Below are 27,034 nucleotides of genomic sequence, written 5' to 3' on the forward strand. Positions count from 1 at the left end.
AATACCTGCTAAAGCTATGAATTTCATTTCCCTTGCTCACCTTTTCAAGTGTTTTGTGGTCTGCCTTGAAGATCAGGACTGAGAAGAGGGAGGCTGCTGATCCCTGGTGAGCAGCGTGTCTGCAGGAGATGGGGTGTTTCTGTTCTCTGTCGGTTGGCTCTGCAGGTTCATTCCAGTGCACAGTGGCTGCTGCAGTTTCACCCACGGAGCTCCCTCAGGGCATCTGGTGCACTGGCTGAAATGCAGGATGTTCTAGGAAGTGCTTATGAATCGGGGTATCTTGATGGGTTCTCAGGTAGGTGGGTGGCATTCATTACAGCCAAAACAGAGATCTCACAAGACAAAAAATAATTTAGTTTATAAAGCAGAAGTAGATGCAATGCGACTGGGGGAACAATTTTCAGAGTTTTCTCAGCCTTAATGCAAATAATTTTCATGTTTGAATTCCAGATGTTCTTCATTGCCTGTTCACTAAAACTTAAAATGTAGCTGTGAGCAAGTTTTTGTTTCACCATAAATGTCACATTATTTCCTTTAACAGGAGCTGAGTCTTGAACTGTTTTCTGATGTACAAATGATGTTGGCCTTTTGCAGGACCCTGTACATAAAATTCTTGGAAAGAAATGGGTTATTGAAATGCTTCTTGAGAGCAGAATTCTGCTCACTAGAATGTAAGCAGAAGGTGGAAACTTCTACTAAGTTACCTCTCAAGTATTTTGTTTACTTTTCCTTAATAGTGATGCTCAGTGTGTGGCTAGAATTGAGTTCCCTTCTCAGCTGTTGCTTCACTTGCTGACATGGCAGTTAACAATAGTAACAAATATTCAGCTCTGTATTGAACTCTTATTGCTCTCCATAAGTTATATACTCATAATTTATGTCTTCCATCTAGTCTAGAATATTTGGCACTTCTGTGGACTCACAGAACAGACGTGGTATTTTGAAACTGATTTTTTAACAAATGTCATTTTCCCAGTTCTAGTTGCATTAATGCTGCTACCTAGAAATGTTCCTTCTCTTAGTGCTGATTGGAAGCTGCATTGTAGAGCGGCTTTCAACAGGCAGGCTTTTCCCTGGGTTTCATAGGGACTTTTGTGTGAGTACTGTTCAACACTGAGAAGGGAGAAGCAGGCACTTGGAGTTCACTGCATAGATAGGTGTGGGTTGTGGGGTTTTTTGTTTGTTTGGTGGTTGTTTTTGTTTGGTTGGGCTTTTGTTTGTTTTGGTTTTGTTTGTTTTGGGTTTGTTTTTTTGTTGTTGTTGGTTGAGGTTTTTGTTTTGTTTTTTAAAGTCATGTTACAGCTTTTATTTCACTGTGTACACATGCTCTATGAGGAAAAAAATGTTAAAAGAATCACACAAGTGACTGTTAATGAGTTAGATGTTTCGGTGGGTGCTCACGGGCAAATTCAGCATTTTTAATGAAACAAATTCAGTTTTGATGTCTCTTCTTAGAGAATACATTGTTGAGACACTGTACTTTCTATTGCCCTTATCTTCACTGTTTGGCTAATAACTGATTGTTCATTCCAAGCAAGCTATGACAGTTGGATGAAGTGCAGAAAAAAGGTAACTTTAAACAGCCTTTCACCTGTTCCACTTCTGTTCATTCCCTGAAGCCTGCACTAGTGGTTATAGTAGGTTATACAGGGCTGAAAAGGGGCATTAGGCCAGTAGAGGAGCAGAGGCTGTCCAAAATGCAGCACCTGTCAGACCCTTATCTACTGCAGCAAAAGTTGCGAGCAGTGATGGACACTTATGTAATGGTTTCAATGAATTTTCCCACAATAAACTTTTAATGCTTTTTCTGGTGATGTGATTGTTGATTGAACTATTTAACTCACATTCCCTACCGTAGTTCCTTGCTTTCACGTTAAATTAGTTTACAATTGTTTACGCTGGCCTGATTTTGACAACTGCTGGATCAATTACCTGGATGATCAAAATCTTTTTGAAGCTCAGGGCATTGTTTTCTTTGTTTGCTTTTCTCCATACTTAGAAGGCATCAAGAATTTATAACTATTTACTGGATTTCTAATAAACATTTACTGGATTTCTAAATTCACATCACATTTTATTTAGGATTTTTTTAAGATAAAGAAAAGTTATTGACCAGTGCTTAACATTGACATTCCAGGTAAGTGTTTCAGGTTGGTTGCTTAGTTTCAGGTTTTATAAATTGCCGAAGAAATTGAATAAAATTCTTCCAGTAGAAGAAATTACGGCATATATGGAAGGAAACAATGGATCAAGGAGGAAGTTGGTGCTCTGATGCAAAATCCTGAACGGGTGGTGTGCTGCAGTGGCTGGGGAAGGAGACTGGAGCAAGGATGGGGAATTTCAAGATGTAAAGCCTGAAACTGCCAGGGACAAGGGACTGGGCCAAGAATTAGATGATGACAGCTTTGATACGTTATCAAAAGTATGCCCATTCCAGAGCTTGGGCATTGGATCTAAGATCTGAATTTAAATGGTCTTTTGTTAGTGAGAAATAAAGTGTGGGTTTGTAGTCCCTGCCTCTTGAAGATGGAAAAACTGCTGCTGCCACCAGTCACTGTGAGCTGACCTAACAGAAGTCAGTACAGAGGTCTAGAGGTGATGATGCTGCTGGGAACTATTTGAGTTTCTCTATGATGTTGCAAATTTGTTTTTCCAACTTATTTTTCTTCTTAATAATAAGAATGTGCATATATGTGCACATGCAGCTAAACTATGACAAAATTTGTGCTTTCTGGGTAGATGAATCCACTTCCATCCTGGGGGCATAGTCTTATGTTATTACATTTTTATTTTGTTGCTGCTTTTATTTTCCGTAAGTAGCCAACAGAGCTCATCCAGAAATAAAAGCAAGCTCAGTATAGTATACAGTGTATGTGCTTGCACACGTCTTACTGACTCGTAACAATACTGGAAGCTGTACAATGAATGACGTACTAGATGCACGAGTAAAAAGCGTGGGAGGTTTGGTACGAGAAACACATTCTCCCCTTTGCCACGGCGTGTTTGTTTCTTGTTGGGCAAATCGCTTCAAAGCAAATCCTGTTTGCTAAACACCACGCGGTCTGAATCGGGACTGTTGCCGACTCCTGCAGCCTGGTTTGCGTGCAGCGGCTGTTTCTGCGCGGCATGTCCTCTCGCTGTCCCCGAGCGCTGCCGCACGCACACACGCCAGCTGCTCGCAGCTCTCGGCTCCTCTCAGGGGCAGGTACTCCCGGCCCCTGTCCCCCCGGCCATTGTTCTCCGCACCGGACCGACCCCGCCTCTCCGCTGCACGCGCTCCGGCCGCCCCCCGAGCCCCGCCCCTGCAGAGCCCCGCCCCGCGGCGCGAGGCCGGCCAACGGCGGGCGGGGGCGGTGCCGGGAGCGGCGGCGGCGCCGGGGGCGGTGTCGCGGGCCGCGCGGCGGGGAGCGCGCTCCATGGGCAGCGGGGCGGGAGTGCGCAGGGCCCGCGGCCGCCCGGCTGCCGCCTGCGCTCGGCCGCCACTCTCCGGTAAGGGCTCCTGCCGGGGGACGTGGGACCCAACGTGGCTGGAGGGTGGGGGGTGTCGCTTGTCGCCGCCGGGAGGAGCCGCGGGTGAGCGCGGGACAGGGCGGCGGCGAGTCTCCGGGGGAACGGGAACGGGGGAGAATGGAGGGGCCCGGCGCTCCTCTTACCCTTGGTCAGGGCATGTCCCCGGTGCGGGTGTCGCCCCTCCGACCCACCTCCCCGCCCGGCACCGCTCCGGGAACCGCCGGGCGGGGGCGGAGGGCCGACCCCCGCCCTGTCCCGCACCTCCCGCGGTCTCCCGGCGGCGCCCCGCGGGCTCTCCCGCTACCTGCGCTGCCCCGCGGCCGGGCGGCTGCGAGGGGTCCGTGGCCGCGGAGGACGCGCGGTGCGGCGGGGCGGGCCGCAGGAATGCGCGGCGGGGGCAGGGCGGAGCGGCGACCCCCGCCCGGGGCTCGGGCAGCGGCCCTGCCCTCGGCCGGGGCTGCCAGCGCCCGGGAGACGTGGCCCCTTTGAGAGCGCCTTTTTTTTTTTTTACCCCTCCTACCGGAGAAATTGTGCTGGGAGAGCAAATTTCTGAAATATCTGGCGCTTTTTTTTTCCTTCTTTTTTTTTTTTTTTCCGTCGGGACTGGCAGTGGCTCGCTCTTAACCAGGAGAGTCTGGAGGCGTTTATAGAAAAGCTGGTGGACGCTTTTCGTTTTAGAAGCCAGAGTCTCCTGAAGAAATATGAAACACTTCTGAATAATGAAAGGCATGTGTTCTGTGAGGGAATCTCTCCCCCATCTGCCTTGTAATGCGGGAGGAGCGGACGTAAGGGCTCCTATTTATGAGGAAAAGGGGACTGTTGTACTAAACTGTTCACTTCTGGTTCAGCTTCTACTTCACAGCAAAAGTTTCTCTCAAGATTTTCCCATCCAGAAACACTTTGTCATCACTTTTATAATTTCCAAAGTGGTGGCATTATTGTACTACTTGTTGCTCATCTGAATTTAAAAAAGATGGTACATATCTATACAATAACCCAGATTTAAAAGTATGGACTTGCTGCAGGAACAGGTCTAACACATCATGCTACTTAAAGTTGACTCTCAAGCTGGCCAGACTTAAAAGAGGCATGTCCTTTAAATAATATGAAAATCTCTGTCTTGATATAAATAGATATCACACTTGTTTAAATGAGAGAAGGTTGTGTGGCTTTTTTGCTGTAAGTGCGAGGTGGATTTGCAAAGTAGCTTTGTAGCCATGAGAATTACATGTGGGAACAGAAGAAACTTGCTTAAACATTGTGCTTCATGTTTATTGTAAACCATACTTCAGTCTGTTTGAGGTGTTTGGAATTGCTTAATTATCAGCATTATTTGTGTAGTCTCATGTGTACTGTCGTAGGTACTGGCTTTAAACAGTAAACAGAAATTAGAGCAGTTAATTTGTGTTAAATTCTGAAGTTTTTTTGCCCCTCCCCCCAGCGCACACTCCCTGGAAGGCCTGCAGATTAGTTACAAAAACAACTGCTTTGACCACGTTTCCTCTGATGTGTTTAAATTGTGAAGAGAAATAAGGCAGAAATAATGCAAAAATCATGGAAGTGCATTAGAATAACACCTGTTGATATAGGTAGTGGAAGTGTTCAAAGTGTTGAAGGTGCTACCTCTTCAGTTGGGCTAACCAAATACAAACATCTGTAGGTTAACTCATTTCAACCTGCAATCTAGATCATAATAACGTTTTTTAAGATAAAAATAGTCAAATTTAAGATTTTTCTGCAGATGTATCTGCAAGCCACTTTAACATTTTAGCTGTCATGTTCCAGATTTTTTTTTTTTCTTCTTCCCCTGTAGTGTTTGCCATATAGTATAAACATTGAGAACTCCTGGTGTTGAGAGAATAATAGCAGGCATTGTGCGAGCTGCTGGAACCATACCTGACTCTGCCACCTGGAGTCTGCTGCTTTGAAATGAATTGCTTAACCTGACATTGGGAAAATTGCAGTAGCATTCTGTTTTTCCTGAACAAAAAGAATGCAGGTAGTCGTTTAGTTATACCGATGTAATCTCTCCTAAATTTGTGCGTTTTCACGGTGGAACTTTAAAGGTGTACTGAAGCAGAGGAATGCCCTTCAAGATAACTGCACTGAGATTTGCAGATAAACATTGATATTAAAATATTTTTAAATCTTTTCCCTTTTATGTGTCCTTTCATATTAAGAGATAACATGCTGAAAAGCCCACGTAACTTCTTTCCGGATGTTTTTCTTTCTGAGACGAACTGTGATGGGCCACGATTTCTCGCTTGGCACATTCTACATGAAGAAAATTCATCATGTCAGATCAAGGCTGTCATCTTAAGAGACAGGATGCTGAATACATCCTGGTGGTTGATGCAAGCATCAAGTGCTTTTGCAATTGTATTCAGCTGTAGTAACAGTTCATGGTAAAGAATAGGTCTCAGGGTAGATGCAAAGAACTTAATTCTTAAGGTTTCCAGAATATTCAGGCAAGAAACTTTTCTCACGAAGTAAGCATGCATCATAATTAGCTTTTGAAATAGTTTCTGCATACCACTGCTTTTTATACAACACTGTGTGTCTACTGTACAAATTAAAATAACTTCAAACAGCCAAAAACTTTTCTAATACTTCAGTTCAGCACTGTAATGCACACCAGTATGATCTTGAAAGAAATTTTGGAACTTGTTAGTAGAAAAAATATTACTTCACATATATTCCTATACTAAGCAGCATTTTTCTTTCTCCACCTTCTTTCCCCCCCAATTTTTTAGGGTTTCATCTTTGGCTTGTCAAATGGACAATAAGCAACACTGAGTGTTAACTGCGAGAGCTCTATAAGCACAGCGGCTGCTGGGATGTTGCGACAGAACGGTGGAAGTAACAAGCGTGGTTTGGGATTAGCCCGACTGTCTACCTCCAACTTCTTCACCATCTCTAATTCAGGAAATTGGGGAATGGGGCGCAGCACCAAGAGCAGCTCTCTGAGCAGCATTAGCTCCAACTCTGACTGCTATGATAATCCTGTTGTGGACCCAGAATATATCATGCAACTGGTGAATGATGTCAGAAAATTTGCAGATGTGCTACTCTATTTGAAGGAAGCTATTCTTTCAGAAGGTATGTCAGTTGTTCTTAATTCTTGGATTTTCTGAAACTCTTACAACTCTATTCATGTGTTTTTTACTAGTCTTTACTGTGGTTACTTCCCCTTGCCCTTTAGCTTCGCCCCTTATCCTCCCTTCCTCCCCCCTCCCCCAGCATGGTGATTACGGGAAATGATGGTTGTTAGTTTGGGTTCTGTATTTCCTCATCAAAACACTGTGCAATATGTTTCATAATCATAACAAGGGAAGAAAGGCTTTTAGCAGGCTATCTAGGCTGATGCTAAAAGTTAACGAGACCATCAGCTTATGAGTTTTTAATTGCCTGAATGTTTTTTGTAATTCCAAAGAATTCTGTTAATATTTTGGTGATGCCTCAGTTTTCTAGGCTGTTTTGGTTTGGTTTTTGAAAGTCCTGTGTGCTAGTAGTTTGAGTTGTAAGGTACAATGTAACTCTGAAGTTTCTTCCTCTGCAAGATAAGTATTTACCATTTTCTGCCAGCAGGTGGAAACTGCAAATTTTCTCGCATATGAGGAGTGTGCATTGTTGTGTGTTCCCATTCCTGGTATTAGTCCATTTTTGGTCATCAGCAGGAAAGCTTTTATCTAACTTCTGCAGAAATATTACCATGTTAACAGCTAAAATAACATCCAGAACAGTTTTATATGGGATGTCCTGAGTGCTGAGCATTTGCAGTCACCGCTGTGTCTCAAGTGAGTCTGCACACCACTGAAATAGCTTTGCCAAAAGGTGTGAACAAATCTTAACAAAGCAATAGTTTGACACCTCACGTCAGCAGTGCTTTTGCTGAGCATGCAGGATGAGCGGAGTTTTTTGTGAAATGGGGTGTCTGGTGCTTACCAATACTGAAATGGAAATCCTGTAGGAAAGGGCTGTTGAAATACTGAAGTGTTCCAGTTGCCACGCAGCAGTTGTTAATTAATGTTCAATTTAAGTTTTGAACTTGGAAGATCAAAAAAACTAACAAGGAAGTTGTCTTGTTTTACACTACATTGTGGAATTAATTCGTTAAACAAATATTGTCCATTTAAAGGATTGTTAATTTATAAAGGGGAGATGTTTCGTTTCCACACTTAGGGGTGTTCTTTTTGACCTCTGTCCCTAAAATCTCATAATATAGTGAGTTCTGTAATGTTGGGCTTGCTTACTGCTGGCTGGAGACAATGTCCTGGAAGGTGCATAGTTTGGATTGCATTTCTCTGTCGTATTTAGCTTTGGAAATGTCTACAGTTGTCTGTCCAAAGATTGACAAAAACTTACTAAGGTGATTGGACAGACTTCTTACACATAAAATTCTGGCTCCTAACGCTTGCAGTTTACCACAACCCTGAAGTTAGTTAGATTAATTACTCCAAGTTGGAATCAATTTCAGGGATAGGAAATTAATTTCTTCCTTTTTGGACAGCATTAATTTATTGACTTGATGTAGGTTTTATTGAAAAGTAAAACTTTGCTTTGAAGTTCATGAAATAAGAACTAAAAATAGATTCTGCTACTAGCTACAGAAAAAAACATTATTTGGATGTGTATATGCTGCATGCATCTTCAGGCAGTTCAGAAGAGGCAAATGTAGGTGGAGCAACAGGGTTGCATCAGTGAACTCTTGTATTTGCCTGGCAAGTGTTCCCAGAGTCTGCTGTAGGTCTTTTGACTTCCAACTAGTGTTTCCTCAGCTTCTACCATAGGTCATAGTATTGCCAGTTTGGCAGATTTGTGTAAAAACACCTTTCTCATGCACTGTAACTTCACTCTTGACCTCATGGCTCCCTGTTTGCCAGGGCTGTTCAGCTGCTGGAGTCTGTCTGCATCAGTAGGGGGGCTGGCTCCAGGGGTATGTGCCTTGACTTTTGTACCAACTGATGGTTGTATTCCCTGCTTGCGCTATCTGAGCTGCCTTGGGAGATCCTAGCAGTTATTCACCCCTGGTTCACCTAGCAGTCTCCTGATGTGGTGATACCATCTTGGGTGAAAAATCTGAGCTATTTTGGGTTGTAACATATTCGTGTCTGAACTAGATCATAAGTGCCCTTGGATTATAGACTTGTCCTGTGTTTTGTGTGGTACAAATGCAAGTGATACGTAACATAAAGAACAAGTTGAGATCTCTTCGAAGGGACGAGTGTTATATAACTGAAACTTTCTATAGATTTCAAGGCTATTTCTATTTGCATTACTTATGCTAATACAATTCAATTTCTGAAAGTAGTCCCATTGTCATAATGTTGAATAAATTTTGGCTATTACTTGTCAACAAAGGTAAACCTGGCATTGTAACTTGCTTTGATTATTTTCAGAATCTCACTCAGCAATGTTTGTTGTGTAAACTGAAATCTAAAAAAACTTGGAACTTATTTCTTAACGATATTTCACATAAAAACCCAAAATATCTTCTCTCCCATTCCCCCCTGCAAAACTCGCAAACAAAAAACCCTCTGAATATAACTATAGAGTTGAAAAGTTTGCCAGCTGTTAGATCATGAGGGAGCTTGCAGTTGCCTCTTGTGTTGAGTGAAATGCCATGTGTTCCGTGCATTTCAGTTCTTCCTGTCTTTTTAAGAATTTCCTTTTGAATCTAGGCGTTGTACTCGTGGGATGTAATGATCTGTTACTAGCAATCCAACTTGAGGCACAGGATCGAGACACTTTACCAATGTCTTCATTAAATAAGAGGTCTGGGAATTCTTTGAACTCAGGTCAATGAATCCAGTGCTGATTCACGAGAGATTTTTTAATTTAATTCAACTTGATGACAGGCTGAACCTGCAGTAGTTGAACAGTTAGTGCATCAGTCTCTTGGTCTGGTCTTCAGTTAAATTTGCAGATGAGCGAGATTGTGCCATATGACTGATATTAGTTTGGTTAGTTATATTGTCATCATGTCTTTGTGTATGACCTGAAAGGTTGTATTTGTTTGTAGCATTAGAACTTTATAAGGTCAGAGATAATTGAAATATATTGAGGAGATTCAAAATAAGTCCATTTACATTCCTTTCTGATAAGAAGAAAATGAAAACAGTTCCTTGGAAGGCTAAACTTGAGAACTATCTAGAACTAATACCTAGAAGTCTCAGATCATTACCTGCAATCTGTGCTACTCTTAAGACTGGTTGAGTTTTCAGTTTTATTGATGGGTTTCTGTATTCTTGATGTACCCCAGGTTTAGTTCTTGTTTCAGTTTTAATGTACATCCAAAGTACAAACTATGAAGATACCATGGCTTGAAAGCTGGTGAGTTTTCTCTTGGTGTTTTGAGTTTCAATAGTAACTTTCCAGCTAATGGGTGAGAGTGTGAGAACCTAATTATTGCCTGCAGCTTGCACTCCTCTTTGAAAAGGCAGGACGTGCAGTGAAGTACAATCTAAAAGCTGGAGCTATCTGCGATCTTCACAGGTAGTGGCATTCAAGAAGAGAAATAACTTTCCATGGTGTAGAGTGTGTTTTAGTAAATGAGAAGTTCTTTGCCTCTGCTGGAGACCTGCTTGGGGCTTAACCTGACCAAAGTATTGAAAATACATCAGACTTTGAAGTGCATGAGGTATATTTAAGTCAAATCCTATAACTTGAAGAGGGTTAATTCTTGTCCCAAAGCGTGGGTTGAATGCAAGTAAGCACTGTTGAATTTTGAGGCTGACTTCGACATGTGTAGTATGTTCTTTTGGACAAGAGGAGTTATGGGGTATCTGCTATACACTGTCCAATCTTTTTAAAATACAAGGATGCCTATACCTCATAGAAGTTGTTTAGAAAGCATGCAAGCCACTTCTTGGGACAAAATGTGCAGGACCTACCTCTTACAAACTTCTAATAAACGATTTATCAGTTTAAAAATAGTATTGCTTATTGCATGGATATGCTGAGTTGAGGGTTTTAGTTTTTTTTTTTTTTTTTACCTGTTTAAGGGTAGGCATGTATCTATGAGACTGGTGATGCTACAGTCTGTGCTGTTACTGTCCATAATACATTCTACTATTGCTTTAAGCAAATGATGCCACTACGTGGCCTTTGCTCAAATGAGATTAATTTACTCAGGTTTAAAAGGACCACACAAAATATTTGGGACACAGTCTGAGTTCCTCATTAGACGATATTTTACTAAGTGTTTCACTTTAAAGAGTAAATAGTAGCTTTTATCACATCAGAGGGGGGAAACGTTCCTGTTTCCCTAGTCTGAAGATAGTTAGCTACTAGTTTTGTGACATCTGCTTTTTTTTTTTTAAGGAATGTAATGTATATTTCATACTGTAAGGTCTGTCTTCGGGACTGTGGGAAATACTGTTTCATTGTGAATAGCTGTTAGGGTAAAATTTGCATGTGGTTTAAAAGTGCGGGAGTAATTATACTTTATACTTTAATATATAATCTTGAGCTGTACTTCAGAATATACTTAGGAATTATTGCTTGCTTTATCACCAACTTTGAAGTAATCTTCAAAGTGTGATATTATGTGCTTCATGTAGGTAATTCTAGGTCCTCTTCATGAGCAAAAGCTCATTTCCTCAAGTTCATCCTGCTTTCAACTAATGTAAATTGGAGCTTATTCCAAAATGTTAATGTACGCTTTCCCCCACCACACCCCCAGATACCTTAGAAAACAGAATAGCAAGATAAAACTTCTGCCTTTCATCACAGTTTTCTCTTTGAGGATCAGATTTTGCTGTCTGGTTTCTTAGGCTTTGTTAAGATTTTAAAAAATTCATTTATTTGTTTATTAAACTGAAGCAGAGGTAAAAATACTGGTGAAGCTGGATGGCCGGGTCAGGAATGTCTGCCTCACCTTTATAGTAGCACCAATATTTTCAAAAGGATCAAGAATGCTACCTAACTTGAAATGTATCAGGTCCTTATTTTTGAAGGATAAGATATTCAGCCCAGTGGGACAATTTTAAAGGTGTGTCAAGGTAAGTAGTTTGCTCAAAATAAGGAACCTGTAATCTCTAGTGACTTCAAAACATTGTTTTAGCATCGTGCAGATTGGTATTAATCACATGCCAGAAGATGTCTGCTGAATATAGTGCTTGAGGGTCAAAGATGAATGATTCCTCTTCAGCCCTTCCAGGCTGGATAAATGTGTCCTTTTTCAGTACTGTCCGTATGATGAAGGCACTTTAGTATTTTTAGCATTTGATTTTTATTTCTCTGTTTTCTGAAAGTATAAAATGTTAGTGTTGTTTTTCTGAGGCAATGTTTTTGAAAGTTTGTCCTGTTTTTGCTAGGGAAATCTGAAGTTCATTAGCTATTGCGGTGAAGATTACAGATTGAAATTATGATAACAAAATACTAGGTGTAACTTTGCTGTTGGATCTTTATTCCAGTTTTGATGCTTCTCAATGATACGTGCTGTCTTTGATACACCTTAAACTGGATGTATTTACCTGTCTAACGATACCTCATAGTATGAATAGTTGGTAGGTGGGCAAACTGCTCTAAACAAGGATATGATAAAGTGTTTATCTTCCTTTGCAACAGTCTCTGGAAGGAATGTCTGGTGGTTGTGGGTGTTGGTTGGGGTGGTTTTTTTGTTTGTTTGTTTTGGTGTATTTTGTTTTTGTGGCGTTTTTTTAGGAAGTTGGACTGATCTCTTTAGAAGTTTTTGTGAAAGAATGTGCTGGTTTTCTGTTTGATAGTATTTTGTGTCCTAGATTAAAAACCTTCATTGGAGAAGGGAAAGTAAAATGCAGTCAGGGCAGCTTGTGGGAACTGTGAGACCACAGTCATTATTAAATGCATAAACAATCTGCTTGTGAGTTGATTAAATGACCTTCAAGAATCCTCGGAAAAAGGCAGAGGAATTCATGTAAAGCATAGCACATCGTTTCCCTTATTCCACGTAGCACAAAAAAAAAATGGGAAATCAAAGCACCTAGTAGATAATAAATCCTGTTACAGAAATCACAACATTTGAGGATGTTCATAAAAAGTCTGAAGTGGAATTTTAATGTTAATCACTTCCAGGATCTACTGAAGTGTTATACGTTGTAATACCTGAAGAATGATTCTGTAACTTATTATTAAAATATGACCTTCTTTGTACTTTGTAGCTCTATTCAGACTTGGTCCACAAGGAACTAACTGCATGTGTTAAATGTGTTAGCCTGTAATAACATCGTTCATCATCTTGCTGAAGCAAATAAGGTGTTGAGAGGCGAATTCTGACAATTTGTATTTGCTGCTTTGGATGTTATTGTTCCCGTAGCAGAGTTGGCAGAAGTGACCTTGTGAGACGCAGTCGCAGGGAAGCTGGGACTGAACCAGACTGGGGCAGGTGTGAGGCAGCTGGGAAGAGTCGCTTCTGAAGGTGCTCCTGCAGAAATTACAGGTTTTTCTTTCCCACTAACAGCTGAATCAATGGTACAGTTCTGTAACTATTGAAAATCTACAAGATGTGCCTAAAATTGTTGTTTTCTTATTATAGAGCTTGTTCTGTTAGGGCTCTGTTTTAAACCATGCTAATAGTGTGTTTTCACAGCAGTTGGAGAAGAAACTGAAGTGTGAGCTGCTGTGATCTCGCTGCTTCCTCCTGGCACTGGCAGCAGTTCTCTGGTGACTGCAGAGCAAGCAAGGTCTGGGGGCAGATCTGCCTGAAAACCAGTCCTAGGAAGAACAATTTGTTTTCAGCCACATCAGTTTTGTGAACGGGCTGGCTGTTAGGCTGTCGTGGGTACCAGCAAAAGAGGGAGAAGGTGACTGGCAAAGGAATGAGTGGCCAGAGGTTAAAGTGGACCAAGACTGTGAGAGATGAGGTGGAGTTGGTGTGGTGCTCTGCCCGGGCATTACAGCTGAACCCTGTACCAGCTCTGCCATCTCCTCTATTGAATGCTAAGTTTGACAGGGGTGTATGAAAGGTGCGGGTGAGAGGGAGAACAGCAAGCAGAAAATGCCCTTTGTAGATGGCAAATTAATCAGCCTTCTTAGCTCTGAGTTTTTGACATATTTGAATTTCACAGTCATCTTTTAAAGTTGCTTTCCTAAAACCTGCTGCTTATATGCAAAGATATATGTGCTTCCTGTCTTTCTGACCTGGAAATTCCATAGTACACCCTTTCACATATCTCCAAGTAGTAGTCAGTGTTAAGTATTAGTTCTGTCAATCTGAAACTGTTCTTTGGCAAATGTGAAATTGTCTTTCAAGCTAAGAGATCTAAAAGATGTAAACAAGGATAAGAACAAAGTAAATACTTTCTTAATTTTTTTAACAAGTGAAATTATTGCTAAGAATCTAAATCCAATAGTAGTGATTGTTCTGTGTTCGTCTGGGTTTTCTAACAGTTTCTGATGTTTTTCATGGCAAAACTCAGAAGAAAATAAAAAAGACAGGCCTGTAAACTGCTTCTCTTAGTAGAGCTCTAGGACCAGAGCAAACCAGAGGCAACGTACTCATTTCCCCATGCTTCCCCTCCTTCCACACTGTCCTTTCATCCTGGTCTCTCCCATAACCAGGACGCACTGAGATCCCTGGCTGTGAGTCCTGTTCCTGTCCAGTGCTAGATTCCTCAAACTGAGAAGTTCTGAAAAAAAAGCAGGAGTTCAACATACTCCAGAGGACTCTGTTCTTGAAAGAACTAGTGAAACCTGAAGACAAGCCTACAAAAAGTAGTTTACAGTCCAAGTTTATGGGAGACACCCATAGCTATGGACCATGCTTCCCCCTGGAATATTACGCTTCAGCCCGGAGAGACCTTTTCACCTTTCTTGTCATTTCACTCCAGATCATTCTACCACCTTTTCTGTCCAAGCTTTTTGTTTTCTAGGAGTCTGTCCTCTTGCAGGGTTTTGTTTAGGGAGTCTTGGACTTAAAGACACTGGAGCCAGAGCCAGGCATTTTCTTTTGCTTTGTGGGTTTGTGATATAAGAGCACTGCAGTCATGAACAGTTCTGTTTCCAGTAGTCTGAACAAGGCGAGGGAAAAAAAAAACAACCTCCTTGAAGTTCAGTTCAAGCAAAGCTCTGTTCTTCATAATCAAAGTGTAAGCTGCCTGTTAAATGCAGGTTGCTAACACTGGGTAGTAAATGCTGTTTCTTCAGTTTCAGGGAAGATGAAAGTTAAATAATAACTTAGTGGACCAGCAGATAAGTTTGTGGCTGATAGGACTACCCCTCCCCCAGTTGCATACTCCGCATTCCTTCAGAACAAATGTTCACTTGTTGCTATAGTGTCTAAGATCAGCAATCAGGAGGGGTGTGTGTGTCTTGAAGGCCTGTGAGTGGAAAATGGAAAGTCAACCTTTATGTGCGGTTTGGATATTTTTGTTGACTTAATTAGCATATCTGCCTTTAGGAAAACTCTGAACTATTTGTGAAAGGGCATAGGCATTTTCCATTTTTACATTGCTGTTGAGGTGCAAAAAATGAAATACGAGTAAAACTCTATTCTTCCTCCTTTTTGCATTTCTGTTGTAAAAAGAATCTTGAAACACTTAAAGAGCTTTAACCATTTTGTTAATTAGAATTACCTTCCCTTTCTGTCACAGCAACTAGACTAATGAAACCGATATTACAAGATTAGCAAGGTGAAAGCTGAATAGTGAGGAAGAAAATTAATATAGTCAGATTTATTTTTTTTTAATGGAGAGGTAAAGTTAGGCCTTCCAACAGGAAAAATTCTTCTAATGTAGTTTGCAGCTTACCTAAGAAACAGAGGAACACTTGGACACAAAAACTTGTGTCCCAAAGAATCTGCCCCAACGCCAGAAAGATGTGATCTGATTCATATGTAGTGTGAAGTCTTCTGTTCTTAACAGCAATTCCTGCGTACATGTAGGAGCTTTTTTGTTTAAAAACAAAACAAGATCTCTTGGCAAAATGTATTCTAGTGTATCCTCAAAAATGTTGCATTTTCTCTGGTGCATTTATGTATGAAAGTTGCAGCATAAAACAGGAACGTAAATACAAGTGACTTTTTTGTTTGCCTTTGTCTAAGTTGTGACTGTCATTTTAATGATCTTTACTTAATGAGGATTTAATAGACTAAATCATTCCTTTTCAACCGGTCTCATTGTGACTGTTTTTTCTTCCTATTTATGCAGCTTGGTCACAGAACTGAAGCTGACTTGTTTCTTAATTCCAAGCAATCTAGTCTGGCAGTTTCTGTAATTTGGTTACATTGGATCTAATGTCTCATTAATGGATGGGAGTTAGAACTGCATGGCAGGGAAGGAAATTTGGACCGTGATCTTTGTAGGTAGCTATTTGCCTTTTTTAAGGCAAGTAGGGATTTTATGGGGTCTCTCTCCTTTGTATCCCTAAAATGCCCTTTTTTATAGAAGATTGCTGTGTTTGGGTTAAACTTTCATTAATTACATTCATTACAGAACAGTGTAACTGAAAAACACAGGACTTGAGGAATATTTTTTGTAGAGGCTGTGACTTAGCTGTCAAAGGATTTTTTTTCCTTTTTACCTTTTTTCCTTGCTTTCTGTTTGAAGGTGTTTCCTTGGGCCAATTTTAAAAATATGTAGGAATTCTTATTTGCCAGTTTTGTTTATCTGTAATTTGGAGACTCTGTCAACTTCAGATGAAGGTTGGTTTATCAAACTTAACTCTTCAGAGTTGTGTTCTGTGTCATGACTAAACTGCTCCAGTTATTGCTTAAATCAGAAGTGGCAATGAAAGCTCCATTATTAATTTTCAAATGGCAATGAAAATACACCTAATGCAAGGAGCAGTGAAAAGCTTCCAAAGGACCTTACAAGACTCTTATCTGGGGCTGGGCACTCAGTTACACGGTCCTTTTGCTTGTGAAACAGCATTTTAAATGGCTCCAGTTGCTTTGGTCTAGAATGATGATCAGAGAATTAGTGCTGGGACTTTGGTCTCTCATCTTCTTACATGTCTGTATGTGAAATAGCATACAGACTTCTTTATTTTTTACTGTAAATGGGTGTTGGAGAATATATGGGAGAAATAAGGAAGCTTAAGGTTCAAATTCTGATGACTTCAGTAGCTCCAAAGAGCTATTCTAATAGTATAGTGTGATCCCTTTTTCAAATGTGTTGATTCTCTGTGCTGTGTTTAACTTGATTCAGGGCCCACAGGTGGGTGTTGTGGCAGTTCATTACACTTTTAAAAGTTCTGTTAGTACTACTTATCTATGAGCCAAAACAACCGTGATATTATGAATGTTGATATGTATACTGTGACTGCTAAATGGAAAGACAGGCTTTTATTCTGGAAAAAATGAAGTGTTTCTTCTAACTCTCGTACTATCTTGATCCCTTTCTAGTTTCAGGAATCTGCAAGATGTGGCAGACCTGTTGAGAAAGTTTTAGCTAAGATGCCTTGAAAATAATGTTGTCTTTGATTAAAATGAATCACAGGATTGTAGGTCAGTCATTTGCAGGAATTATGTTTGTGTGTTAAAGCACAAGTGTGTCCTCTCTCTCACCCCATGCCTTTTCAGCAAGAGATTTTGACATCTTTAGGATTTGGGGCCAAATTTCAGTTTTGTAGCACAGGGTTTCCCAAGGGTGCTCTACTCTGAGCACAGTATTGAATTTTTTCCAGTTCGTGCAGATGTGATTGGTTTAGGGCTCTCTGTTGTGAACAAATCTAGCATCTCAGCTGATGTTCTACTTTTGGACTACAGCATATTCTTACTCTATTTCTAAGATCAGATGTTGCTGCAATAGTTATGCACAGGGAGTTCCTGAAGCATTAGCGTTAGATATTGGTCTGATTGGTTCTTTATTTAGGATGCCTAAGTTATTTTGTAGTTGGTTGGTTTTATAGGGATGTGTGGTATGTGAGGGTTTGTTTGTTTGTTTCATAGATTGTATATAGGGTACTTTGTTCCAGATGTTGCTATGACTATTGAACTAAAAAGTCTGTCCAGAAGTTCTTCAATGCTGACAACAATGGGGAAAAAATGTTTACTGGAATCACTAAAGTGGAGATGCGGACAAACAGAACAGTAGTGGTCAATGGGCTGTGGTCTCAGCACACAAGTAGGTTAATCACTGCCAGCAGAAGGGCACTTGAAGGAGGCAGCAGCTTTCTGGAGGGACAGTGCTTCATTTGCTAAGGTGCAAATTGTTTATCTGAAAGTGTAGTAGCATATGTGAATTGTGACTTGCGAGAGTTGAGTGAACACAGTTAACTAAGAGCCTTGAGAAAGTGACCATGACAAATAGCTTATGCTGGTCGTGAAGAAGAGGAAACTAACAGCTGAATTACGATTGCAGAGTGGCCAAATTAAAAGCTCTCTGGTATTCATGTTTAGCCCTTGTCTTAAGAGCAAGGAATGGAGAAGTTTTTCTAGATGTAGCTGGCTTTGGCTGATGACTGGACGTAAGATTTTAGAGAAGGTAGCTAAGAACTTAATTTGGAAAGAAAGTAGTAGGTCTGGAGCATATAAATAAATCGGATTCTTAATAACGAGGGAAGCTGGTTGTGCATCAGATGCTGCATGCCAGTGGATGAAAATTTAAATGCTTGGGGCTACTATTCAAATATGTAGTTGACCAAGTTCTGCTTGTTTCCATTATAATTTTCACATTCTGTAGGTTTTACAGACCTGCACATCCTTTGCTTTGGTTGTGGTGTGTTGGTTTTTGTTTGTTTGTTTGTTTTAATTCAGCATTGACTAGCTGGAATGGCAACTTCAGTGGTACAAGATGGAAACAGCTGTGTAAATCCAGAACCATCATGGAAACAGATTCTGTGGTCTGTCACCTTTCTATTGCAAGGTTTGTGAAGAAATAGTGCTCAATTAGAATGCGTAGTGAGCTGTGCTGTGGGTTACTGTTGTCTTCTGGGGCATGAAAGTGCCGGTGTGACATCAGTTACTGCTATAATGACAGTGTTGTAGTGTTTTCAGATGAAATTCTAAAAGCTGTTTTGGTGTGAAATATCTGATACCAAAATATTCTATAGAAGAAGGGATTGACTGTTTCTGAATCTAGGAAGTGGGAAGATTTTGAAAGTATTTCTTTTTGAGCATTCAAATGGCTCATCACTGTGTCACCTGGGCAAGGTATGTAGTCAGGCCTTACTCTCTTGAGTGGTTGTTTCAGCAGGACTTCAATGCTGGAACTTCAAATAATTAATCCTTTATGTTCATCTGTTTTCTAGACAACTAATGCATCATCTGCTACTGTAGTGATTTGAATATCACTTAATCTAAGTTGATTTTGTGTACATTTGCTCTTTTAATCAACAAACCAGAAATGGAATACTATCACATCCTATAGCAGTCTGTAATTGTGTTTTTAAAGGTCCTCTAAAAGAGATGCACAAAGTAATGCCCCTCTTGTTTAACACCATATAATCTCATAATCCTGGTTTTGTGTGGTCTTTTGAAAACTAGGTGGGCTGGCAGCAATAAAATAGCTTCTTCACTCAGTGACTTAGGCTAAAAGTACAAGGAGCAGCCATGTAGAACAAATAGTGTTTTTAGACTAAAAGTAAAATGAGTTAAAGGTTAAGTATTTTTTTTAGAATCTCGTGATGTGGGTTAGCAAAGGTTAAATTTATTTTCTTTTGAATGAATAAAACAAAACTTTCATACTATCCCTTCTGTGTGCCAGTTTGGTAGGGTAAGGTCAACTTTCTGAGGATGATCTTTCCTTTTTCGACTTGTTTTTTTTGGTTTTTTGTTTTTTTGTTTTTTTTTTTTTTTTTCAGAAATTTGTGCTGTGGAAGTTGAATGAGCATTGCTTCATATGTTTTCAGAACTTGAACCAATATCCAAGGAAAATAGTTGCTTAAAGAATAAAAATTTTATCATTTTATTTAACAATGTCTTAGATTGGCAACTATTCAGTCCTGGGGCTGCTAAGTTTTAGTGAAATGCCTTTGAATAAGAAATAAGTAGTGTATGCGTACTACTGAAAGTATAGTTGCAAATCCTCCTAGATGTGACTTGGTGGTGAAATGTGACCGATGAAGCTTATTGCAAATGTATTCATCATAAAGAATGTAGTCTTACATCCACTTGACAATTTACAGTTCTAACTTAAACTGTGTTCTGAAAGTGCTTGAAGCATTATCCTCAGCTACTTTCATTATTAAACTTCTGGAAGCCTCAGGGAAATGAAATGAACAGGGGTTAAAATGGCCATTTGGTGTGTTCAGCCACATTTGTCAGATATAGGTAAATAAGGAAACTCCAGCAGTTTTCATTACTGGTTTAATGTCTTTAAATTTTGTGTTAATAAAAGATTAATGTATTCTAAAGATTAAACTGCATGGCTGAACACATCTAGGTTAGTTGACTGGAATCTCAAGGCATAGTAGAATACAAAAGTTGAAGGAATGTTGCATACAGCATAGTGAAATAGATTAATGAAAAGCTGCTTTGTGGTAGGCTTTTTCCAAAAGGCTTCCCCACATACACAAGTGGGGAGTTCATCTATGAATTTAAATGTGAAATGAATGTGAAGTAACAACTGTTTTGCTGATGTCAGTTGGTAAACCAACATAATGAAAATATTTAACTGCTTTCAATGTAGGCAGAATTATAAGATTTTTATTATCCTGTATATTTTGCATGTACACCATCTATTTTCTTGACTTTTTGAAAAGATTTTTTTAAGACATCTTTAATTTTTTTTTTTACAACTTTAATTTCTGAAAATGAATCTAATCTTGGTTTTTCCCTGTTTACATAGACAAGGACTTCTTACAAAACCTTTGACTTTTCAGTAGTACAGAATCAGTCCATAATTAAAATGGAGTAGGAATGTTAGCCCAGTTTAAAACCAAACAAAAGCCACCATAGCTTAAGGTCACATCACAGGGGCTAGTCAGCATGGTTAATGGTCAAATATATATGGACAGACTGATGTATTAATATTTTGGTCAATCCCTGATAGCAAATAACAAATCTAAAAAGAGCTGGTTGTGTATTTCCAGTACACAACAAAAGCTCATAATGCTAGAAGCCTTACCTGGAAGGCTGGACTAAATGGGGGAAGTTTTGTGTTTTATGCAAGAGCAATTTTTGTGCAAAAATTGGAAGGCTGCACTTTCACCCTGTTTATTTCAGAAAGTCAGGACAGAACTTCCACCTGTAAAATACAAAAAAATGTAAATGGCAGGTGCTTTTTAATTGTGACCTAAGTTTGTACAAGCTAATTTTAAGTTCAAATTTAGTAGCTTAGTGGAAATAGACAAGTAGCTTGCCAAATGCTGAATCCTTTCCCGTATTATAAAAACATTATTTGCATATAATAAATCAAACATGGATACTTTCAATATACTGTGTTCAATAAGCCTTTTGCAGAGAACTTCCATGCATTCTACTAAATTTGATCTGTATATTATTCTTCTCAAAAAAACCCTCCCAAGCCTTAATGCTTTTATGTCAAATGTAAGGGCTTGGGTTACTACTTTCATGCCTTTCTTTTCCTCATTCCTAATCAAACCTCCCAAGTTCCTTAGATTTTCTTCATTGAAATGATTGCTTAACTGTTTATTTTCCATAAATTGTCACTTTTTCTGCAATATAACATCATTGTAACATTGGTTGCAATGGATTCTGGAGCACGTGTTGCCAAAGACTGTATGAATTTGGTGTAGTGTCCTTTAATGATGCCATGACAACCAGGGTTGCCATGATACTGATTAATGAAATAGCTTGGGCAGGCCAGCTTGCTATGTTGAAAGCTTCAAGTACGATTTTTCTTGCCGTAGGGATGGGTAGGTAACTTCTAATTCTGCATCATAACACAGGGTTGAAATGTGGTGACTCCACTGGTGCCTTTGGCAGCTTCCAGCCCTGTTAGAGATTTTACAAGGAAAAATTACTCCAGAACATCTTTGAGTTTTTGTTCTTCAGTTAGTTAAAATGTTTCATTCCTTACATCAGCAGCATGTTCATACAGCCAAATAAAGGAAGAAATATGATAACTAAGACTGCTGTTTTCTTATCACTCCTGAACTATGGCCACCAACAAATAAAAAATCTACAGCACCATTAAAGGAAAAATGTTTTGTTTGTTTTATACCTCTACAATCAATGAAAATCACATCTAGCCCATATGTTTATTGCCTTCCAAAAGCTTCCTTGAGACTAGACAGCAGTGACATAGGTCAGCTTTACGTGTAGTCAAACCAAAGTGTATAACATGCTTTCACTGGGTGTGTGATTAGTTCTTGTTGTGGTTTGGGTGTGATGGTGACCTCTGTCAAATCAGACAAACACAGCAGGCTGTTAATCATGGGAGAGTGAGGCTGATAGGGGAGGACGGCAAAAATAAAATGATGGGTTAATCTGGGAGCGTTTCCCAAACTGTAGATGTAAGAACTAGGTGATTTCCACACAGTTCATTGTTTTGCCTACTCTCTGTTGCTCACTGGGGACTCTCATATTCTGGATCAAGTTCTGAACTGAGTGCTGACAGTTTCCTAGTACACAACGCAGACATTGATGCAGATGATAGTAATATGATTTTAGTTTAAAGTTGCTTTACATTGGCTTAGCTTCATTTCAGTGCCGACTTTTTTTTTTCTCCCCACTGACCTAGGTGGTGTTATTGATACCATGTAATACTTTTGTGTAATGTAATGGAAACAGGATGTAATTTACCTTAATGCCAAAAATGAGGTTATTAGTAAATAAGAGTTGACAGTCTTTCAGCCAAGATGTTGGTCTTCCAGATTGAAATGTTGATTAGTCAGATTTATTTCCTCTGAATCCTTCAAAGATCAAAAGCGGTGAGGAGCTGACTGTTTGCCTTCCATAAGGCAAAACTTTAGTAAAAAGTTCTGGATCCACATATTGAGATTTTGGAGAAATGGCTTCCCAGTTTGTGTGCTTGTTCTTGTGACCACTCTACAAGACTGTCTGGCTTCTCCCTTTCATCTGTAGTGGTACTTAAAACCAGAATTGAGGCTGCTCTGTTTCAGTGGAAGTAGAAAATGAGCTGAAGTAACACTCCTCAGCTAGCCCCAGGAAAGCAGCAATTTACAAAGGCAGTTCTCAAAACCAGGACTAGACCTCCTGAGGGTGGTGGCTGGTTTCTGCCTCTGGCTATGGGGCAGTGGCTTTGAACACAACTGGCATTTAAGTGTTCTCATCCACTCACATTTATTAATCTTCTTAAACTACCAATAACATCCACACAGTGAGTGAGTTCATGGGAGATACTTATGAAAGACAAGGTATTTAATCATCCTCATAAAGGCAGGAAGAGGAAGTATTTGTGCAAAAACGCAAGTTACCTTGTTTATAGCAAAATTTTCACAAAAATTGATATGAGTTTATATATATTCTCTCCCATGGTCAAAACACTGGTCTATGTATATAAACTTGTGGCTGTAGAGAGTATGCATGGCAGGTCCTTCCATACTGGTAGTATCTTTGACTTTGTGTAACAGTCTCGAAAGCTACTGAATGCATGAAGTAAATAATCACATCTTTCTACTTGTAAGAAGGCTCTTATGGAAAGCAGGACCTTATTAGACAGTGTGAACTACAATATTGGCTTTGAAATTCTCGTATGTAATCTGAATTCAAGAATTTTTCATTGATGTTTTACTTTTCGGTTGGTTTATCTGGATGGATACCCTGTCTTCCCTCGTCGCCAGTGTGACCGGCTTCACTTCTAAACAAACTTTTAGCCATAGCAATACAATAGTTGTATTAGTGGTTCCCCTTCTCTGACGACTGGTGGAAACAGCAGAAGGAGAGTTTGCTGCTGCTAGAAAGTGTTAATGTTCTGTGTGGAGAAGCAGTAAGCAGAATGGTAAATGCATCTTCTGTATGGGTCTGAACAGCAGCGTAGAATATGCAATAGCCATGGGGAGGGAAAGCTGTAGGTTAGACTGCATTTAAATTTGTCCTGACAAACATTTGTTGAAACAAACAGCTTCAGAAATGTTTGGGCCAACAGTAAATCAGGTCAGACAGAAGAATAGCAGCCGACTGACACAGCAGTGTGTTTCCCGGCTGCGTGTATTGTGACCAGCCCTGACTTGGCAGGGACAGTGACTGGCACTGACGAGCTTGATGAGCACATTTTGTTTTGCATGAACAGAATCCATAGCTGTAAGGCATTATTGCTTGCTAATGTTTACTAAACAAAGGCTTCCTGTTGAGAAATAGCTAAAATTAGAAAATAGGTATCTTATGTTGTTTTTACATTAAAGATAGATGAGGGGTTGTAAAATGTGGTGACTGAAACCATCAAGAAGTGGGATGCCGATGACAACAGTGTGCTACTAAGATGGCTTGGCTGACACTGCCAGGCTTCCCAGCTGCTTTGTTGTATCGTTGTGCATTAGATTTGTCAGCTTTGGCTACAGCCTCTTTTACCCAATTCTTTCTCCAGTTCTAGAGTGTCCTTTCATGTGGTTGCCTTAGCATTTAGGAGTAAAAGGAGTTTAGGAGCTCTTTTCTTTTATCTTTTGAGGGGTGGGGACTCACTGATTCCAGGAGGCTGTAGTCACAAACAGCTGGACTCACATGCCCAGGTTGGTCCTCTGTGCTGCAGGATCACTGGCAGTTGCAGTCCTCTGGACCCGAGTACTAAGTAGTCTTCGATGGTACTGCAATTTGGGTAATTAAGCTTGGGAAAGATTTAAAACCTGATATAGCATCCACTGGTGGAGGAATTTCCTGCTTGACTTCACATAGATAAATGAATGTGTACAGTGAGAAAAGGAACAGAAGAAAAACTGAAAGTAAATATTAATTTTTATGACTGCTTAAGTCAGATGGAACGCTGCAGGAACTTGGAGACATGTTTCCTTGTGCATTCTTTTCACAATAAACAGTATTTGCTTTACTGTTGGTGTCTTAGCCATTTTTGGACTCCTTAGTATTAAAACTGTGTTTCTATTAATGTGGCATATTTGGATTATGTTACTACCTGAGGTTTATAAATCTGTCCTTAACAGGAAATCTCTGGTTTAGTGTCTGTTTGGCGGGTGTCAGTTACTGAATGCCGTGTAGTTGTGGTTCCTGATGGTTTCTGCCCCCACCCTCCCCATGAACCACTTGTGTCACAGACCTTTTGTCTTATGGAGGCAAAGAAACAATGTTTCAGATACTTTGTAAACAAATAATACAGTGATGGAATACAAAGGCATCTCAGCTGGGTGTAGCCAGACCTTTGCTTTTGAGAGTACAAATAACTAATCTCATGCTTGAATGCATTATTTTAGTGATAGTGTTCTTCTGGATGGTATGATAAACATCTCATAGCAGTTGTTTTTAACTTGCATTTCCCTTTGAAGCTTAGTGCTTCTGTTTGAGACTTAAAGAGGCTTGTGTCCCTGCAGTTTTTTTCTGTCATCTTCTCCCATTTACTGTGTTCGTTTTCCCTGGCTCTGTTAATCTGGTAAAATATCAAATCTTAATACTAAGAAACTGCATTTTGGGACCAGATATGCTTTAATTAGTCCTCTGTATGTTGGTGGGTTGTTTTTTTGTGTTTGTTTTTTGTTTGTTTTTGGTTTTTTTTGCCTTGACCTAACCTGTAAGGAGCCTCAAGAGTCTGTTTTATCCTCTAATTACAAGCCTGTAATTGTGGGTCACCCTGAGCTCCCCAGAATAATTCATGCAGTTTGTCATACGCCTGTGACACACTCCTTCCTGAGGACTCTCATGCTGGCAGTCATCTGTAGATTTGTTTCGCTGCTTTCCTGCCTTGTTTCCCTCACCAGCTTGTTAGGGGTCTAAAAGTCTACTCACCATGTCACCAGAAGGACCTGGTTGTGGGATATGTTCATGGGTATTCCTGACCACATGATTAGGAATTCTTTTTTTCTCCACCCACAAGTGGATGTCTGTGCATCAGAAGGCAGTGAGTGACACCTTCGTCTTGTCTCGGCAAGAGATGTAGTTCTGGCCAAATGGTGCATTTATGCAGATTATCTTTAGTCCTATTCATGCCCTTCATGTGAGGATTGCATATATTCTGGGTAGACAGAGATAGCTGATGGGGAAGGTTTGTGGTATATGACCTTCAAATGCCTCCATAAAAACCTGTCTGCCTCAGTCCAACCAATATAAGTCATTAGTCCCAATGAATTATAGCAGCCTTCCATTGCCTAGAGGGCACCTACAAGAAAGCTGTATAGTGAGAAGAGACACTGTCTCCATAGACTACCTCCTTCGGTGTTTCAGAAATTAAGTCTGTACACCAGGCGTGTTTCTTAAGGAACTAACTGGAATTACCTTTACTTAATAACCTATTTCCTGAAAATAACGTGTTACTGTAATTTTCAGCTATATTTTCTATGTTGTCTGTTCCACTTTGAGTGTGTGGGCATCAATACAGCTCTGCTGTCCTTCCTTTTCCCCTTTGCCTGCAGCTGCCTGGTACTCCCACAGCATTTATTCTTGCATTGATGGACTACAGTTGAGGTTTTGATGGATTAAAGCCTGAAGGTACCATTAATATTACCTGATTTCATGTTGACAGCTATAGAATTTCTCCAGGTGTTAGAGGGTGGCAATGGCTATGCTGGCTCAGACTAAGTCTGTGTCTGACTCAGTGTCTGGGCTCCAATGAGTGTCAAAAGTGAGTAACTAGAGAAAAGTAAAAACTATTAGTCGGGCATGTATGATACTTCTCCCATCTTCTGAACTCTTTCTGCTTAGGGGAATTCTTGGGCTGTTGCAGGTTACATTGTTTGATTTAGTACAATGCTTAGTAGTTCAGTAGACTAAAGAGTGGAATATCTGAGTGGAAAGAAGTTGTGGAGGCAGGTTAAAAACAAATTCAACAAATTTGAAGAGAGCAGGTTTGTTAGCAGTTACTGAAGTGCACAGAACAACTGGTGCCGCAGCCATGGGTGCTGGGGACTGGGCTGCAGAAAGTGGCCAGTCTTGTCTCCTAAGCAGCATCACCCACTGCCGTGTAAGGCACAGGCGAGCTGGACCCATGGCCTGGCCTGGGAAGGCTTTTATTGTCTCATTGGTAATCCACAGGGAAGCACAGAAGAACTTTTCCAGTCTCTCCTTGTTTCCATGTAAACTTCTGTCAATGCTGTGCTTTGGCAAGAAATTCTACGTGTCTTACATGAAAAATCACCCTTTTCTATTTTGAATCTGGCTCTTGCTTGCTCTGTTTAATCATCTGAGGTGTGTTATATTTAGCTGAAAGACATCGTTAAACAATTGATTCTACCTGCTGTTTCCATGCCTTTTGTGATTTTTGTACAATTCTTTAATATCATCTCTTATCCAGGGTCCCAGCTTCTGCTACTGTTGCGTGCATGGAAACTGCTTCAAGCCTGGCTTGCTTTCCTCGTTCAATGCCAACCTCAGAGCTGTAGTATGCCTTTAGATCAACCTGTGTTTTTTGTAAACTACCTCTGCTACTGATGTGTGTGTCCTCAATCACAGCCACGTTTAGTCAGGCTCTTCACATTTTTTTTGCCTTTGTTGTATTTGAGTCCCCAGTTCAAAAACTTGTATACATGTAAATGAAGATAAAGCCGCAACTATGTTTCTTTAATAAATTACGTAGAGCTT

General features: G+C 40.1%; 1 protein-coding gene across 3 annotated transcripts in view; it reads left to right on the forward strand.

Annotated features, from left to right (window-relative positions):
* The first annotated feature begins 3,351 nt into the window (after positions 1–3,351).
* Positions 3,352–27,034, forward strand: part of ARHGAP29 (Rho GTPase activating protein 29) — a 53,030-nt gene continuing 29,347 nt past the window's right edge. For all 3 annotated transcript variants that reach the window (XM_082052406.1, XM_082052408.1, XM_082052407.1), the window contains exons 1-2: positions 3,352–3,489; positions 6,264–6,609. In XM_082052406.1, the coding sequence (XP_081908532.1) occupies positions 6,348–6,609 (262 nt within the window). In that variant the 5' untranslated portion in view covers positions 3,352–3,489; positions 6,264–6,347. The remainder of the gene's footprint in view (positions 3,490–6,263; positions 6,610–27,034) is intronic.

Source organism: Streptopelia decaocto (genome assembly GCF_964273445.1).
Source record: "Streptopelia decaocto genome assembly, chromosome: 5".
NCBI classification, from domain to species: domain Eukaryota; kingdom Metazoa; phylum Chordata; class Aves; order Columbiformes; family Columbidae; genus Streptopelia; species Streptopelia decaocto.